The 17,837-nt window shown below is 54.8% G+C and overlaps 1 protein-coding gene across 1 annotated transcript in view; it reads right to left on the reverse strand.

Moving 5' to 3' along the window:
- The window catches only part of STK35 (serine/threonine kinase 35), a 37,036-nt gene extending 22,095 nt beyond the window's left edge, over window positions 1-14,941 (reverse strand). The window contains exons 1-3 of the mRNA XM_062203956.1: window positions 14,621-14,941; window positions 13,402-14,008; window positions 83-831 (exon numbers count right to left, since the gene is read on the reverse strand). Coding sequence (XP_062059940.1) covers window positions 119-831; window positions 13,402-14,008; window positions 14,621-14,926 — 1,626 coding nt within the window. The 5' untranslated portion in view covers window positions 14,927-14,941 and the 3' untranslated portion in view covers window positions 83-118. The remainder of the gene's footprint in view (window positions 1-82; window positions 832-13,401; window positions 14,009-14,620) is intronic.
- Window positions 14,942-17,837: the final 2,896 nt, after the last annotated feature.

A 17,837-nucleotide genomic window follows, 5' to 3' on the forward strand; every position in this document is an offset into this window, starting at 1 on the left:
CCTCCCCGCCCCGCCCAACTCCAGCGTAAAAACTCGGTCCAGCAAGCGTTCGTGTTCAAGCACAGAACAGGAGAGCACTCACCTAGTTTAAAACACCCAAGATGCTCAGCCCTGAATTTTAAGCAGCACATGTGACCTGGTCCATTCTGGTTTCAAGTTCAAAGGCATCAGGCCGGTCCTGTGGGTTAGCAGCTAACATGTCTTTCAAGAGCTGCTTGATCCCCTCAGACATGGAAGTCCTACGTTTCTGGGGGATGTGCAACTCCATCTTTGGGTTTTCTAGCAGCGCCTCGCCAACAGGGACGATCTCAGTGCCCTGTTTGATGTAGGTCCCCAGGAGCTCCTTCTTGGTCTCAGAGTCAATAAAAGTGATTCTCTCTATCATGGCCCAGATGATAATGCCCAGGGCAAAGATGTCCGCCTTGGCCGTGTAGTGCCCCTCCCAGACTTCGGGAGCCATGTAGAAGTCCGAGCCGCAGGCAGAGGACAGCCAGTACTTGTTCACATTCACATTTTTGTTGTCTGGATTGCCCTCTCTGCCGCGGGGTGCCAGCCCGGCACAGACCTTGCTCAGTCCAAAGTCTGCCACCTTGAGGATGGGGGTGCCTGACCGCTCGGTGATGAGAATGTTGTCCGGCTTTAGGTCCCTGTGCACGATGTGGTTTTTGTGCAGGAAGGCAATGGCACTGGTGAGCTGTAGCATGAAGCTTTTGTTGGTGGCGGGGTCCGGCCTCCGAGACAGGACGTACTGATTCAGGTCTCCACCTTCACAGAACTCCATGACAAACCAGAGATAGCACGGCTCCTCCGCATAGCCCAGGATCCTTTCCCCTGGATCAAAGACAGGAAGGAGCACGAGTGAGACGGACACACAGGCACAGCACTATTACAATAAAAGAACACGGCATTTTAAAGTTCAGAGTGACCGAGGTGATGAACAGAACAACTGTACCACACCTGTGCCTTTCACACACGGGCCTGTTTCTACCCACAGCAGACAAGGTCAAGACACAGGCATGAGGCTCCTATCAAGCACTGGAGTTTGGAATCAAGTGGAGGTAGGAACTCAGTTCTCTGCTGTTTGGTGGACTAAGAAGCTGTGGTCTCCTTGTGTGGTCTTCAAGCAAGCAGCTCCCGTCCATCCCTCCCAGGGCTACCGGCCATGACACAGGTAAGGCAAGAGAGACAGCCATTAGATGTCCATGGCTTCTGTCACTGGTACTCCGTGCCAGGCAAATGACCTTCCCTCTCCTCTGTTGGCCTGAGGAAGGATTCTCATGAACACATCTGGACTAGCACTGCCACTCTGCTTACTTCTGAATCACCCTCCAATCCGTCAGTGGACTCTGCTGGCCCACCACACGCCTAGCACGGGCTGGGCACATAAAGAGCCCCATCTGCAGGAAGCTGAGTGACAAGGACCTACAACAGCAGGCCACACCTGCATCAAGGTCAGCTTCTAGGAACGGTGAAGGGTGGGCAGGAGTCCCCAGGTCTGAGGACGTCATCGGCTGCAGGACAGGCAGCAGTGCAGCAGGAGGCAAGAAGGGAATTCTAGACCAAGAGATGAACTGGACAACAGAACACGGGGACAAAGGGACGGAAAGGAAGTCCGCTGGGAACAGTGGCGTCTAAAGTAGATTCACAAGACAGAATTAAGTTGTGTGGTCTTGAAACTCCAGGAAAGCTGGTGACTAACTCCTCTACGTACATCTCAACTGACAGGACACTGAGCCCTTACGAGACGGACTGACCCCCAGGCTAAGGCTACTAAGCAGGCAGGTGAGGAAACTGGACTACAAGGGAAGGGACTTGCCCTGCGTGGTCCCTGGGCATCTGGACCTCAGCCAGGACCTGAAGCCAAGTACTCTAGCCCTCCACATGCTGTACCTATTGTAGCAAAAACAAGGGCTACACCTCCTTAGGAAGACTCTGCCAGAAGGTTCCTTCCGCTAGACTTTTATTCAACTTTATTACAAAGAGAACCAGGTACACGACTAATCCAGTAGCCCGGGAGCTCTAGGCTGAGACCAGAGATGACCTGACATGCAAGACAAAAGCTTTAGGTTTGTGACCACAATCTGACAGGCCTCACTTCCCTTGGCATTATATAATTTTCTTGTTTCTATTACTCTCAATCAGAGTAATACAGGTAGAACCAGTTTAGGGCAGATGGGTTTCTTTTTTTAAAAAATCAGTTGCTTCCTCTCTCATAATCCTCTTTCTAGGTCATTGGCTGAGTGGGTCGAGGTGCTGGATCTAAAAACACCAGAAAATGAAGCAGCAATTTGAAGCCCAGATCAGCGTTGGTTGAAGAGCAAAGATCTGTTAAGGGGGAAGCAAGAAACGTCGCCTGGTGGCAGAGCCAGAAAGGAGTTTAAAAGCCATCAAATTCCGGCTGAAGGGCCCGGTCAGAAAACACTGACACTTCGGGTGGGGGAATAAAGGGTGGGGAACGACATTATTTTATATACAAAGTTGGTAACCATGGTAACCGAAGTAGAAAGAAAACAAGTCTGCAAAACAGACTGAAGCATAGGGCTAGAGTATGAGAATCCAAGGGAAGACGAAAAGGCGTGCACACACATACACACTCACAAGTGCCCTGCAGTAGTGAGTGGGTGGGGGAGTCGGGCCCCTGGAATGAGACGCCTGCCCTGAGGAAGTGAGCTAAGCTCCGGAGATGCTAAAGGCCTGGTGATTAAGACGCCACCTGGGACGCCTGCATCCCCTGTTGGAGGGGCTGGGTTCAAGACGCTGCTTCACTTCAGACACCACGTGACGGCTCAATCACTCGGGTTCCTGCCACCCACGTGGGAGACCCAGAATGAGGTTCTGGCTTCCAGCTTCGGTGTTGGGGGACTGAACCAGCAGATGGAAGATATCTGTGTATCTCTCTGCCTAAAATAAATAATTTTTTTTTTAAAAAGAGAAAAGTGAAAAGGCAGGGCCGCGTGCTGAGAGGAAAACTCTGGATAGGAGGCAGCACCATCAGACTCCATCAGTGAGCACAGCAGGAGGGGACACCGCCGGTGATGCTGGTCCCGGAGACAAACGGCTCTGCACGGAGTCGGGGCTCCGGCTCTGCCCGCTGCTGGGTGGATTCTTAGTGCAAGGAAAACGGGGAAACTGAAGAAGGGTGGGAAGGCAGTCAGAACCTCGGCAGTCCCTGAAGCTCTCTGACCTCCATCCTCTCACGGATCAAACGAGACTGACACCTCCCCCAAGAGCAAAGGACGGTGCACAGTATAAGACACTTGGACTTTGGGGATCACCAAAATCAACCTTCCCACTTGACCTTGACAGAGTCCTTGGAGTCACCAATCTCCAGGATCCTGGTGCTGCTGCCCAGAAGATCAAGATGACAATGGGAATTCCATCTAAGCTGTCCTTGTCAGGTTGTCCAAGCTGACACTTTGCAGCTGGGCCGGGCCACTCTCTCTCTTTTTTTTTTTAAAACGATTTATTTATTTACTTGAAAGGCAGAGTTACAGAGAGGCAGAGGCAGAGAGGCCTCGTTCACTCTCCAGATGGCCACGACAACCAGAGCTGGGCCAATCCAAAGCCAGGAGCCAGGAGCTTCCTCCAGGTCCCCCACACAGGGGCAGAGACCCGGATCAGAAGTGGAACAGCTGGGACTTGAACCAGCGCCCATACGGGATGCCAGCACTGTGGGCAGCAGCTTTACCTGCGATGGCCCCCTAGGCCACTCTTACTTGGGCTGATCCTTCCAAGTAAAAGGCCTCTCCCATCCCCCAACCTCTGCAGAGGCAACAGGATATACACCTTCAGGCCAGCTCCTACGCCACTCACCTTACACGCGCTGCCGTCCCACATTCTCCTCTTATGACCCGCCAAGGCCCTGCTCTTCTATTTTATTTTTTTAAAGATTTCATTCCTCCCCTGAACGTGAGAACACGGCCAGTGTTTGGAGGTAGGGGCTAGATTTCGTACTGCGCCTCCCTCCCAGCTGCCGCGGAGGGACCTGCAGCCAACCACTTGCCAAGGTGACTACGCACTGGGGAAGTGAAAATGGTCAAGCTGTCTGGGACTACTAAACCTGGTCCCCAAAGGACACTGACCCCTGCAGACCCGACCAACACTGCGGACCACCCGTCAGGGCAGGCGGTCACAGGTAATCGATGGAGTGGCGGCTCAGGCCCCTCTCACGGTGGGCTCTGGAAGTCCCCACCCCCTCTGCATTTATTTCCTGTTTCAGGATGCACAGCTAACACATGTAAAGTACTGGAAATCACCACGTGAAATGCAGTTGTTTTGAGTCGATAAAAACACTGCAGATTTGCTTAAGTTCCCAGCTCTCTAGTCTGGTATCACCTGACAGTTCTGTTGGAGTTAAAAATTCAGCTCCCAAAAAAAAAGTAAATAACTACATCACTGAGTAAACTTACAAAGGAGCTTCCTCGCTGAGAAGGAGGAAGCAGAGAGCAGGTTTGAAGGCAGTAAGGACGGCAGGGAGAGGAATCTTTGAGAACCCCTGGGTTCCAGGCACGATTTCAACAGCTCACGACATGAGCTGCTTCGTCTCACTGGCCACTGTTTCACAGGTGGGGAAACCAAGGTTGAGGAAGGTAACCTCTCCCAGAGCACTGCCACGGCAGCAGGGTAGAAAGTGAGCCACCACAGCCATGTCCTTCCTCCAGACAACCCCAGTCCACAGAGAGTAAGAGTGAACTTTAGGGGCTGGCACTGTGCCGGAGCAGGCTAAGCCTACGCCTGCAGCACCGGCATCTGTCCCAGCTGCTCCTCTTCCAATCCAGCTCTCTGAATCCTGATGGCCTGGGAAAGCAGAAGATGGACCAAGTGCTTGGGCCCCTGCATCTGTGTGGAAGAAGCTCCTGACTCCTGGCTTTGGAATGGCCCAGCTCTGGCTGTTGAGGCCATCTGGGGAGTGAACCACTGCATAGAAGACCTGTCTCTCCCTCTCTCTGTTTGTAACTCGGTCTTTCAAGTAAAAAAAGGAGAGGGGAGGGGAGGACAGGGCAGGGGACAGGAAAGAAAAAGAAAAATGAAAGTGAAAGAGAGAAAAAAGAAAGAGAAAGAGAGAGGAAGGGAGGGAGGGAAAAGAAAGAAAATAAACAAACAAACTAATTTTAGGGGCCTGTGTTAGGACCCACGGTCCAGAGTCCCACGTCCCACATCTGCGTGCCTGAGTTCCACGCCCGGCTCTGGCTTGAGATTCCGGCTTCCTGCTAACACGCACCCTGGCAGGCAGCAGACGATGGCCCGACTGGGTTCCTGTCACCCACATGGGAGACCTGAATTGCATTCTCAGTTCCTGGCTTCAGTCCTGGCCCAACCCACTCATTACTGATATCTGGGGAGTGAACAAGTAGATGGGAGACTGCACTGTCTCTCTCTGCCTCTCAAATAGATTCATGAAAGAGAAAGTGTACTTTAGACAGGAAGGCCCGCCTTGAGGAATTTTAGCACCTTTCCCTCAAGTCTGACAGTCAGCTGACCACAAAATAATTTCTGTATTTCTTTTTTTTTATTTTTATTTTTTGACAGGCAGAGTGGACAGTGAGAGAGAGACAGAGAGAGAGAAAGGTCTTCCTTTACCATTGTTTCACCCTCCAATGGCCACTGCAGCGGGCGCACCGTGCTGATCCGAAGCCAGGAGCCAGGTGCTTCTCCTGGTCTCCCATGCGGGTGCAGGGCCCAAGCACTTGGGCCATCCTCCACTGCACTCCCGGGCCACAGCAGAGAGCTGGACTGGAAGAGGAGCAACCGGGACAGAATCTGGCGCCCCAACCGGGACTAGAACCCGGTGTGCCGGTGCCGCAGGTGGAGGATTAGGCTATTGAGCCATGGCGCCAGCCAACTTCTGTATTTCAAAACACATCCCATGCCACAGACAGAGAAAATGCTAGAAACAAACAGGGCTGGCATTGTGGTGCAGTGGGTTAAGCTGCCGCTAGCAGTTCCGGCATCCAATATTGGAGAGCTGGTTCGAGTCCCCACTGCTCGGACTCCAGTTTCCTGCTACTGTGACAGGTGACGGTGGTCCAGGTGCTTGGGTCCCTGCCACCCATGTGGGAGACCAGGAGAGAGTTCCTGACTCCCGGCTTCAGACCTGGCTGTTGTAGTTATTTGGAAGTGAACCTTAGATGGCTCTGTCTCTCCCTCTCTGTCACTCTGGCTTTCAGGTAAATATAAAAATAAATCTTAAAAAAATACATAAATAAATACAAACAACTCAGAGCAGAGTAAGGTGTCTTGCATCCCATTACAGAAGTAAATCAGTGCTGAAATCTCTATGAAGAAAAGGTGGCCTGCTTCACAAAGACACCTGAGGCCAGCAGGCTCAGCACGAGGACAAGTCAGTATGAGCTTCAGAAAGGCACTGGGTTTGAAGCCTGTTCCACCAGTTAAACTTCCAGGTTCTAATCAACTCCATTTAAACATCTCCTGCACACACACCGACGGTCACACCCCAGACATGGGGGAGGGAAGCTACAGCCAGCGCCCCTTGCAAGGCTTCCGGTCATCAGAAGAAGGATGACCACAGGCTGGGAGAGCCAGGCAGAGGGAAAGACAAAGTCAGGGGGAGAACAACTGCAGGAGGCCCTTCAGCTGCCTCTCTGGCAGAAAGAGACACACAGCTACAGGGGCTGTGCACCTGCAGCCCAGGACCCATGCGCTCTGGGACATCAAGAGAGATGCAGGCGAGGGCTTGGAACGCTCCAGGGCAGACTCTAAGAAACAACTCCAAGTTCCTGGCCTGTTCTAGAAGGACGTGTTGACCATTTAGGTCAAGCCCTCCAGTCTGGTGACAACACGGCCTACTGCTGACAAAGTCAACTTCTGATTTCAGGGACGTTAACACGTGCGAGAGCATGCCTTAGACAATGGATGAGACAAGACAAGCTTCCCTGGGAGGCAGGAGGGGCTGCAGAGGGAAGACAGATGGGGGCCGAGAAATTCCTCGGGGAACTCTGACACCTGGAGAAGTGAGAAGACGGGAAGGAGACAAGGACAACAGGGAAAAAAGTCTTAGCAGCTTAGGGTCAATAAACTTGGTACCTTGTCACACGGGATGGAAAGGAAGAATTGAGTACTCTCCCCTCTTACTCCAAACACCTGCGTATTCAGGCAACAATCACACTCCCTTTTCCAGTGAGGCTCTAAGAGGAGGGGCCGCAGCTAGTCAGGGACTGAATCTGCAGAGCCTGCGCCCTCACCTCGCTGCCACTGCCCTGGAAGCCAGCAGGTTCAAACTCCCACAGCCACACCCTCTCCTATAAGCAGCCACTTAGGTACCCGCCATGGGCTTAATGTCAGCTCAGTGAGTCCCTATGGTGGAAGGCCCAGCCCCACAGCAGACTTGGTTTTCAGTGCAGGACTAATTCTGATTTTAATGTACATGTGCTGGGATGATAGTAATTCAGAAGCATGCATCACAAGTTTTAAAAATGCTCAACCCATTGGGCATAAAAATCTTGCTCTAGGAATTTATTCTACAAGTGCTCAAAAGACAAAAACACAAAACCCCTGCCACAACCACCATCACCACCGCATACCCGAATCCTCCAGAACTGATATTGCACACAGCATAATAAAAGTGAAGAAATGAAACCAACTTAATTGCTCAAGCACGGGTAACAGTTAATTATAACATTGCCACCTGGTTGGATGCTTTAAAGGATCATGTTAAACTTCAACAAAGATTTACTTAAAAAGAAAAAGAGGCAAATTATAATATTACAAAATGATGTTTAAGAATTGGAGAAAACTGAGAAAAATGAAGCCTGAGTAAGTCATGACTATCTGGTTCTCATCAGTTAGTTGTTCATGAACACACTTGACCAGCTCAGCTGATGATCAGACCCGAGCGGCAGAAGCCAAGGACCCACACTGATGACCCTTCCCAACAAAGATGAGTGCGGGCCAAGCCCTGGTCCCCGCGGAGGATCTGGGCTGCCTCATGTCACTATTCAGATGCTGGGTACATGTCAACACCACAGGGTGTGTGGCACTTCCTAAGATTAGTCGAACAGATCTGCTACCAGGAGCTGCCAGGACAAGATGTGGTGTGATACACAGGCCAAGAATGGGCCTGCAGTTCCAGCAGAGAGGACCAGGGTGGTGGAGCCAGCCAGGCTGCGGGTCAACACTGCAGCCTCCCACTCACATGGCTGAACGACTCCAGGCAAACTTCAGATCCCCCAGAATCGGGCTCATTCACCATAAACTGCACAGAAACACCTACATCACCGGGCTGTTACAGGCTTAACTATGACATCCAAAGTCAAAAAATGTATGGTGCCTACACATCGAAGCAGAAGCAGACAACTACGGGATTTAATTATGTTAGTGTCTCTGGACACCAGCGGCAGCCATCCAGTGAGGTCATGAACATGGAGCAAAGTGGAGCCTTCATGAGTGTTGCACTGGACAACTACTTGACCTTGAAGGATCCTGCAGGTTATAGGAACATCAGCTTCTCTCAGTGGAAAGGATCGAATGAGAGACTGAATATGCGAACACTATGAAAGGCCGGATGGTGATCCTGGGGACATCACGGGGTCTTGTGAAACACAGATTCCACCAGCCAGGCTGACAGCAAGCATCACGGGAGTCCAGGCTCAGGTCTCTCTCTCCAGAGGCGACAGACCTGTGCATGGCACTGCACACATGCAACAAGGTAGGTGTTTAGTAAAGGAGTGAGGTGAATTAAGGTAAGGGTCAACAGCTACACAGGATTAAAGAGAAAAAACAAGGAGAGCAGCAGTGGGCATGCAGAATATGTAAAGCGAAGACAATGAGGTCAGAAACCAGAATCTGGAGGGTTCCAGCCCTAAGGACTGCACCAAAGGCCAAATTCAAGGTGAAGAGGAAAGCTGGGCTCACCCTGAGAGTTTTCACTATAAAGTGCCTTACCCCATCAGCCCCAACTGACCAAAGCTCTCAAGGACGAAGGCTGTGTCCACCTCCTGAGGGTACTACCTCAACTCCCCAGGGCACAGGGAAGGATGGCAGTGGGTCAGAAGCTAGAAGCCTGCACAGCTGACCCAAGACATTCACAAGGAGACCTGAGGGCTGGCAGAGCCCCGGCAGTTGAGACACACGGAAGGCACCAGCAGAAACCAGCACGGCCACAAGCACCGACCGACACGGAATTCAAAGTAAACAACAGACAGGAGCCCAAGTAAATACGATTATGCCCATTTACAACCAGGAAAAATAGAAGAACCCAGAACTTATGCTACCTAACCCCAGGGTACCCCAAAGCAGATTCACGCGAGAAGGTGTGGGCTTTGTTACTTGCTAACCTGGTGTCTCAGCTGCCTCACCTGTGAGATAAAGGTAATTGCGACTTCTGAAGTTGATTGTGAGGATGAATGAGTAAACAGAAGAAAGCCTTTAGACAGCACCTGGCCACGGGCAAGTGTTAGCTCTTCACAGGGTGAGACTAAGACTGACATCGGCCAGGTCCAAGTTCAGCATTCCACCACAGCCCGCTAATTTTCAGGGTCCCCAAAGGCCACTTGTATCCAAGTCGGGGCAGCTCAAGATCGCCATCCAGCTCTCTGCCTCTTGCCTGGGGAGCCCTCAACTCAGAGGTCCCAGCAACTCAAGCGTTGCCTTCTGGGGGCCCAGGCAGGGAAGGCTCCGCCCTGAGCCCCACAGTCATCCTGCTTCCTCTTCCCCATGCCTCTACTAAGCTCCCAGGGAACCCTTCCTCGGCTCTAGGATGCCACCACTGGTGACCTTGCCCTGTGTTCACTGGGGCGCGTGTCACAGACGACACCCTGCACAGAGCATCTCGTATAGAGTAGCCAGGCTCAGAGTGGTCACTCGGATGGGCCTTCCCAAAGGCCGCGGTTCCCACTCATCTCAAGCCACCTCAAGGCATCTTGGGTAGAGCAAATCTCAAACAACTGGTTAAGTACAATAGTATCTTCTGCCAAGCTGCAGGCTGACAAGGTTCCCGGCTCTGCCAAACTTCTAGCGACTTGGTTTCACGAGCCTCAAGAGCTCATCCGGGATGCGTCTCTTCGTCGTCGCTCGCTTCTGACAGGTGGATGGGTGTGAGTGTCAGAGGGAACAGGATCTGAGTTGGACACATGTCTCCTAAGTGGCAGAAAACTCTGTTTTCAATGCCTTCAAGACAGGGTCCTTTAGCAACAGGAAACAGGGGGCTCAGAGCAAACCTGAGTTACACAAAGGCACAGGTACCAACCCATTACCAAGTTCACAGGCTGGTTAATCTGGGGTCAAAAAGCCTGGGAGGCTGGCTTCAGTGCTGCCACCAACTCACTTCGGACAAGTGACGTCCCTTTCCTAGGCGTCAGGCCAGCCTAGACATCCAAGACCTCTGGGGGCCCTCGACGGCGTCTGCTCTCCGCACACCGCTCCTGGACAGGCCTGTTTGGTCTACACTCCGACACAGAAACAAGTAAGGAGGGTGAGACCAAGCACAGCATCCGAAATTCCCTGTTTGCTTGGGATACTGGATTACTCACAGATCAAGTAATTTCTGAGCCCACAGCACATCTTCTGTATGTGCACTAAGGACCTGAGAGTGAAGGGGGACAACGTCTATTCTATGGGCCCAACAGCGAGAGTCCAGGTGGTCTCTGGTCTGCCTCTCAGAAGGCCCAGGCATTCTTCTTCCAGGCCCACCTTCTCTGCTAACTCAGCTCTTTCCTCTCCACCCTGGGTGACACTCAAGACAAAGGCACCTGCCCCTTCCTGCTGGGACTCCCATTAGCATGGAAATCCTCTCCCAGTCCGGAGACTTTGCAGATGTAAGTCACTCTGGGGTCAGGAATGGCTTGTTTTTTTTCCTTTTCCTTCAAATGAGTGACCGAATTTGAGTTTCACAGCTGAGTCAGGTCTGCCTGCTGGCTTCCAGGTGACAGCCATCTCGCCCCTCCTCGGACCTCCAGGGGCCTCTGGCAATCACTTGTTTCCCACTGACAGCTCCTGGCAGCTGGTCCCCCGCGCACCCCTGGGGGACCGTCTTACTCTGCTACCTTAGAGCAGTCTCACAGGCACTCACAAGAGAAAGAAGCCAAGTCTCTGGGTTCCCTCCCCCACAGTACACTGTGAGTGCACACAGTAGGTGCTCAGTCATGGAGGGGAGAAGTCAGGTGCTGGAGAAGCTTGAAAAGAAAGAACAGGGCAGTCGCCCTAGAGCATGTGGATTATGCAAATTAAGACACTCAGGTCAGAAGCCATCTGTCAGTCCCTCAGGAGGGGTCCTAGCCCTAAGGATACTCCAAAGGCCAAATTCAAGGTGAAAGGAGCTGGAGTCAAGCAGAGCATAAGTGCCTTCTGCCCGGAGGAGGCTGCAAGGCAGTTTAACACTTCCTGCTGGATTTCAGAAGTCACTCTAAGTTGACTAAGGGGCCAAGCAAAGGTGACAGCAAAGGACTTGGGCGGATGCTGAGATTCCTCCAACTGACATTCCCGGATGGCATTAGCATGCTGGGAACCCCGGGGCAGACCACAATGGCTCAAGTTTAGAAGCCCGAGTCAGGAAAACTTAACCTGGAGTAATGTGCGTCTTTGTTCTCCACTTTAGTATTAACAAGCAGGATTGACAGCCCCTTAACAAGCAGCTAACACACAACTCGAAAGCAGCAACGTGAACCTCAGGAGGAGGAGATGTTAGAGGACTCCGGTGGGGTGGGACACGGCCTGAAGCTGTTCCTCCTCACCCACGCCCCTGCCATTTCCGGTCTGCAGAGCAGCCCCGCGATGCACGTATCCCTCTCTCACGGATAAAGGAGTGTTCCTCTCCTGCCCCATGTCCCACGCGGTCATTCCAGGACAAGCCAGGACTGAACAGGAGTCTCACCCTCAAGTGCCCAGTACTAACCGTTTACTGTGAAGTTTTGACAACTTCTACAGGTGAGCAAAATCGAAATCACTTTTATACACTGGGGTAGTAACCTAGCGCTTCCAACGGAGGCCGAAGCTTCAGGGCTGCAGGTCAGTGAGCCGAGGGTAGAAGGGGGTTCCTCAGAGCAAGCCCCCACGACGCGAGGCAGAGGCAGGCATGTGACAGAGGCCCAGACCGCCCACTAAGCACACCGAAGAGTCTGGAACCGGAGGACTGAGGTGCTGAGCTCCTGGAACTCAGGTAAGGGGAGACAATATCACGGGGCGCCTTTTCCAGACAAAACCGCTCACTGCAGAGCCGGAGGGCTTCTCAGGATGTAATGTAGGGTAGGGATGGGCGTGAAGGTGACAGAGGCTCCCAGGTGGCAATGGGTCAAACTGACTTGAAACAGGACACTCTCCCGGGACAGGCTTGTAGGTCTTAGAGTTGGGCAAAAGTTCCAGATGAGACACCTCTGTCTAACCCCACCCCAAACCCTACCCATCCTGTAAGGTTCATTCTTAGGCAGGGAGAGCCTGCACACTTGAAAGGATTCAGGCCTTGATCACATCACCTACACCAGGAGAAGCAGAAGACGACCAGGAGCCTCGGCCGACGAGCCTCCAACAAGTTTTCCTGGCCCGCCTTCAGCCTCCGTTTCTCTATTCACAGAAAGGGGACAGGACCCACTTCTGAGGCTATTAGCCAGAATCCCTGCAGGTCTCCGGCTGGAAGCAACGCGCTCCCGCCACAGGAAGTCCCATTTCTCCGGCCACTGCCCCTCTCCTGGGACCGGCTGATCCTTGCCTGCTCTGGGGTGCACAAAGCGTGTGCGTATGGGGCACTCTGGACGGACACATTCCGTAGCTGCGGGATCATCACTCCTCCGGGCAAGCCCCCTTGCCTCATTGGGCCCCCTTTCCCCGTACAAAGAAAACTCCCTTCCAGTCCGATTCGGAGCTTAAGATGAATAATGAAAAAGGGCGCGCATTTTTGCTGGATGTTTTCTTGGGTGACAGCTCCAAGGGCCCCCGCGGGGGCCATTAGTCGGCACATCCCAGAGGACAGAGTTAGAAAACCCTCCTTTTGCTTCCGTGCCCTGGGATGAAGCACTGGGGGTGGGGTCTCAGAGGAGAAGGCAGCAGAGTGTGAATTTGGAGGGGGGGGGGGGGACTGGAGTGCTTCCAGAAGCCAGGAGGGAACGGGGTGGGTGGGTCCAGTAAAGTTTCCTTTTTGTTTGTTGTGGGAGGGAAAGAGAACAGACCCCAGAGAGCCAGTGCAGTTCCTCACCAAATCGGAACCCCAGCCCAGCCCCTCCACGCCCCCCACCGACCCCACCGTAGGAATGCTAGGCGTTTAATAATGGCTCGTACTCACAGAGATAATGGTCAGTACTTCAACGAGCTCTTGTTATGAAAATACCAGCTAAAGCTCGCCCCGGGTCGGAGAGGGCGGGCCCCGACCGCCCAGCCCGGGGAAGGAGGGTGTGTCTGGGCCCTGGGTGACAGGACGCGGGGCCGAGGGGCCCGGGGAGCCCGCGGCGCCCCTACCTTTGAGCGAGGTCTCCACCAGGCGCAGGTAGAGCTGCGAGCTCTTGTTGCCGTGGCTCATGCGCTGGGCTAGCCCGTTGCGCTGCAGGACGCACTCCTCGAACTGCACGACGTTCTGGTGGCGCCGCTTGAGGCTGGTCAGGGCCCAGAACTCAGCCAGCGCCAGCTCCACGTTCTCGGGGGCGTCGCAGCGGATCTTCTTGACCGCCACCCGGGCCCCGCTGCGCCCGGCCACTGCCTCATAAACCACGCCGTAGCTGCCGCGCCCGATCTCCGCCAGGAGGCTGTAGCGCGGCCGCGCCGACCCGCCGCCGCCCTCGGGCCGCCGCCGCGCCAGATAGGCCTCGCCCGGGGCCTCGGCCGCCACAGGATCCATGGCCTGGGCCGCCGCCGCCGCCGCCGGCCTCAGCTTCGCGCTGGGCGCCCGCGGCACTGGGCTTCGCCTTTTCCGCTCCGGGCTTTGTGTTCCTCTGCGGGCGCCGTCCTCCTCCCCCGTTTCCATGGCTGCGAGCGGCGGGGGGAGCAGCAACGGCGCTGCCCGGGCCCCCCCTGCCTCATCCCTCCGTCCGGCCCTGGGACGCGAAGGAGCGGGACCTTGGATTGTGACCTGTTGGAGAAAGAATCGGTTAAACGACCAGGCCGGCCGCGGTGGTGAGGCAAGGAGCGCAGGCCGCACAGCGCCCCACCTCCTCCTGCTCCTCCTACTCCTCCTCCTCCTCGGGCCGCCGCGGCCCCTTTAAGACGGAAGGCTCTGCCCCTGATTGAAAGGGGGAGGGGAGGGGAAAGCGGGAAAGACGAAACCACAGGGCTGGGGCTCGGAGGGGGAACCGGAAAGGAAAGCAGCCTCACCCGCGCTCTCAGTTACTTTTCAATGTGGGGAAAGGGCAAATAAGCACAATTCGTCCTCGTAACTTGAGAAAATCGCCTTAAGAAGCGCAGTTCTGGCTGTCGAATCCCTCTTCCCAGCCTGCTTCCCTCCCAGCTGACTCCTCCGCGCGTCCCGCCTTGCGGCGTCCCGAGTGTAAACAGTCCATTGAATTAAGCCTCCGCAGACCCAGCGGGCTGGCCCAAGTGCCCCAGGGCGGCGGGTGGAGACGGTGGGGCTACAAGCTGGGCTCCTCGGGCCGGAGCGAGCCGAGCCCCCGCCTGCCCTCCCCAGGCGCCCGGGCCGCGGGGGCAGCCCCAGTTTCGGCGCTCTGCGGTTCCTCCGCGCCCTTACCTGGCCGGCACCCCTCCACTTCCGGACGGCCCGCTTCCCCCCTGGCGGCCGCCCCCGCGGGTGGACGGCTCCGGGCTGGGGCTGCTGCGGACTCGGAGCCGCGCGGGAGGTGGCGGTCCGGGCCCGGGCCGCGCCAGGTTCTGCGGCCGCGCCGGCGGTGGCAGCGGCGCGCGCGGGGGAGGCCCAGGCTCCCAGGCCCCCGTGGCTCTCCACGTGTTGGCGCCAGCTGAGCCCTTTACATAACCTCTTTATATAAGCCGCGCCTCCCGCCCGCGCTCGGGTCAGCGGAGACTCCTGGTGGCCCATCCCCCGGGAGGCCGGCCGAGAAGTGCGCGCCCCGGCCGCCGCCGAGGTCGACCGAGCAGCCGCGGCCCCGCGCATCGGGCACGCCGCGCCGCGGCCCAATCACCGGCGAGCGCGCTCGGGCGACAAAAAACTACGCGCCAAACGCCCGCGCGCCCGCGCGCCCGCAGCGCGGCCCCTCCGGCGAGCCGCACCGAGGCCGCCTAATAAGTACTGATGGGGTGATGGGATTGGCCGGCTTGATGGCTCCGCGGCGCGGGCCTGGGTGGGCTGGGATCCCGGCCCGCGCCCCTCGGCTGAGGCGGGGGCGACGGGGGCCCTCCTTGCCGCGCCGCCGGCTCGGTGGGGGCGTGGGGTTTGGAGTGTGTGGTTCACCGGGCTGTGCTCGGTCTGTGTTCACCGCATCTACAGGCGCCCGGAACGTGGCGCCCTTCGCGGTCGCTGGGGAGAGACCTTCCCCGGCGGGGGTCGAGCCCCGTGGGCCCACGCATCCGCTGGGAGGAACAGGCTGGAGCAGGCAGAGACCCCTCCCACCCCCTGTTTTTAGGTGTTGTTCGCTGGAACTCGCAGGGTTTTGTGATGGAGCAAAGGAACGGAGCCCCGGCCACGGGAGACGGGCCACTTCTGTAGCGTCCGCCCGAGGGCCTCTCTCAGAAAATAAGAGAGCAGATGTACACATCAACTGCGAGGACAGTAAAGAACTTTGGTCTCCCTTTCAACCGGAATAACAAATGGTTGCGTGTTGCTGCGTTTGCGTGACCGTATTCTCCTCGTGTGTGTCTACCTGTACACGCATACTGGTCTTTTTTTTTTTTTTTTTTTTATATTTGAAAGGCGCAGTTACAGAGAGGCAGAGAGGGAGATCCAGGTATTCCATCCGCTGGTTCACTCCCCAAATGGTCACAATGGCTGGAGCCGAGCTGATCCAAAGCCAAGAGCCAGGAGCTTCTTCCAGGTCTCCCTTGTGGGTGCAGGGGCCCAAGAACTTGGGCCATCTTCCGCTGCTTTCCCAGGCCATAGCAGAGAGCTGGATTGGAAGTGGAGCAGCCGGGACTAGAACTGGTGCTCATATGGGATGCTGGCACTGCAGGTGGCGGCTTTACCTGCAACGCCACAGTGCCGGCCCCATCCTGGCTTTCTAAGTCATCTCAGAGCTTCAGGTGCCATTCCCTCTCTGTCCCGGCTGTTTCTCTGTGTTCCCTACAAGCAAGGACATTTCTCTTGTAGATTCGCAGCGCGATGATCAGACTAGAACGCCACAGTGGCACTCGTGTTGAATAGGCCATCAGCAAGCTAGTTCTGCTGATTGCCCCAGTAATGTCCTTTATAGCTACCTTCCCACCCCCACCCCTGGATTCAGTTCAGGATCCTGTTTTATATTCGGCAGTCATGTCTCTATTCCTTGAGTCTGGAAGGACAGTGACTTTACTCAGCTATTTTTTTTTTTTTTTCGTGACTTTGACATGTTTCGGAGATTTATTGGTCAGTGTAGAATGCCCCTACATTTGGATTTATCTGATACTTGTATTTTCTGGTGATTAAATTCAGAGTGTGGCGTGGAGGTGGGGCATTGTGGCAAGGTGGGAAACTAAGTTGAGGCCTGCGACCCCTGCATCCTGTCTGAGCGCCGGTTCAAGTCCCAGCAGCTTCACTGCCAACCCAGCTCCCAGCAGCTGTGCTTGGGAAGGCAGTGGACAATGGTCACCCACCTGGGAGACCTGGATGGAGTTCCTCCTGCTGCAGCCTGGCCCAGTCCTGGCCATTGGGGCATATCGGGAGTGAACCCACAGATAAAAGACCTCTTTCCGTAATTCTGCCTTTCAAATAAATAAATACAAAAATAAAGAAATTCAGAGCGTGTACTTTTTGGCAGAAATACACTGGAAGAGACTTGTCCTCATGGCCCCACATCAGGAAGCCCACGACGCCGGCTTGTCCCGAAGTTGGTGCTGTGACCTCAATGTGTCGTCTTCTCCCTATGCAATCAGCGAGTTCCCTGTGGGAAGACACCTGGGTACTGTTGAAGTATCCTTCCTCTGAATTGATTGCCTGGCTTTATCATTCTTTGGTGATCCTTGCTTGAAGCAGTCTTTGTGACGATGCTTCTGAAATGGCGAGCGGAAGCCTCTGGCACAACATGGCAGCGTCACTGGATTAGAAACCGACTCTCATGGCCTCGCTTTCACTTAATCACCTCCTTGGAGAACTTTTGTCCAATTACAGTCGCATTTTAAGGTCTTGCAGGGTTTTTTTTTTTTTTAATATTTATTTATTTGAAAGAGTTACACACAGAGAGAGGAGAAGCAGAGAGAGAGAGAAAGGTCTTCCATCAGCTGGTTTGCTCTCCAATTAGCTGCAATGGCCGGAGCTGTGCCGATCCAAAGCCAGGAGCTTCCTCCAGGTCTCCCACACAGGTGCAAGGGCCCAAGGACTTGGACCATCCTCTCCTGCTCTCCCAGGCCGTACCAGAGAGCTGGATTGGAAGTGGAGCAGCCGGGATTCAAACCAGCACCCATATGGGATGCTGGCACTGCAGGCAGTGGCTTTACCCACTACGCTACAGCGCCAGCCCGAGTCCTGCAGGTTTTGACTTCAACATGAATTGGGTGAGGGGGACACAATCCAGTGTGTGATGGCGCTTTTGTAATCAGACAGTGGGGCTGAGGGCTCGACAGCAAGAGGCCAGCTGTAGTATAACTAGTGAAAAGTTGCCCCAAGGAGAGGGAACAAGTATAACCCTGTGGTGTAGGGACAAGCCCTGTGTTAAGGTTCAGCCGTTTGGTGAGAGCGTGGTAGTCTCACACAGACTTCAGTCTGCAGCTACCCTTGGCTCATCACTTCTGTGGCGGGGGGTCTACCCAAGAGAAACGGAAACTTGTGTTCCCAGAAAGACTTGTAAAGCAATGTTCACAGT

The sequence above is a fragment of the Lepus europaeus genome, chromosome 10 (genome assembly GCF_033115175.1).
Source record: "Lepus europaeus isolate LE1 chromosome 10, mLepTim1.pri, whole genome shotgun sequence".
NCBI classification, from domain to species: domain Eukaryota; kingdom Metazoa; phylum Chordata; class Mammalia; order Lagomorpha; family Leporidae; genus Lepus; species Lepus europaeus.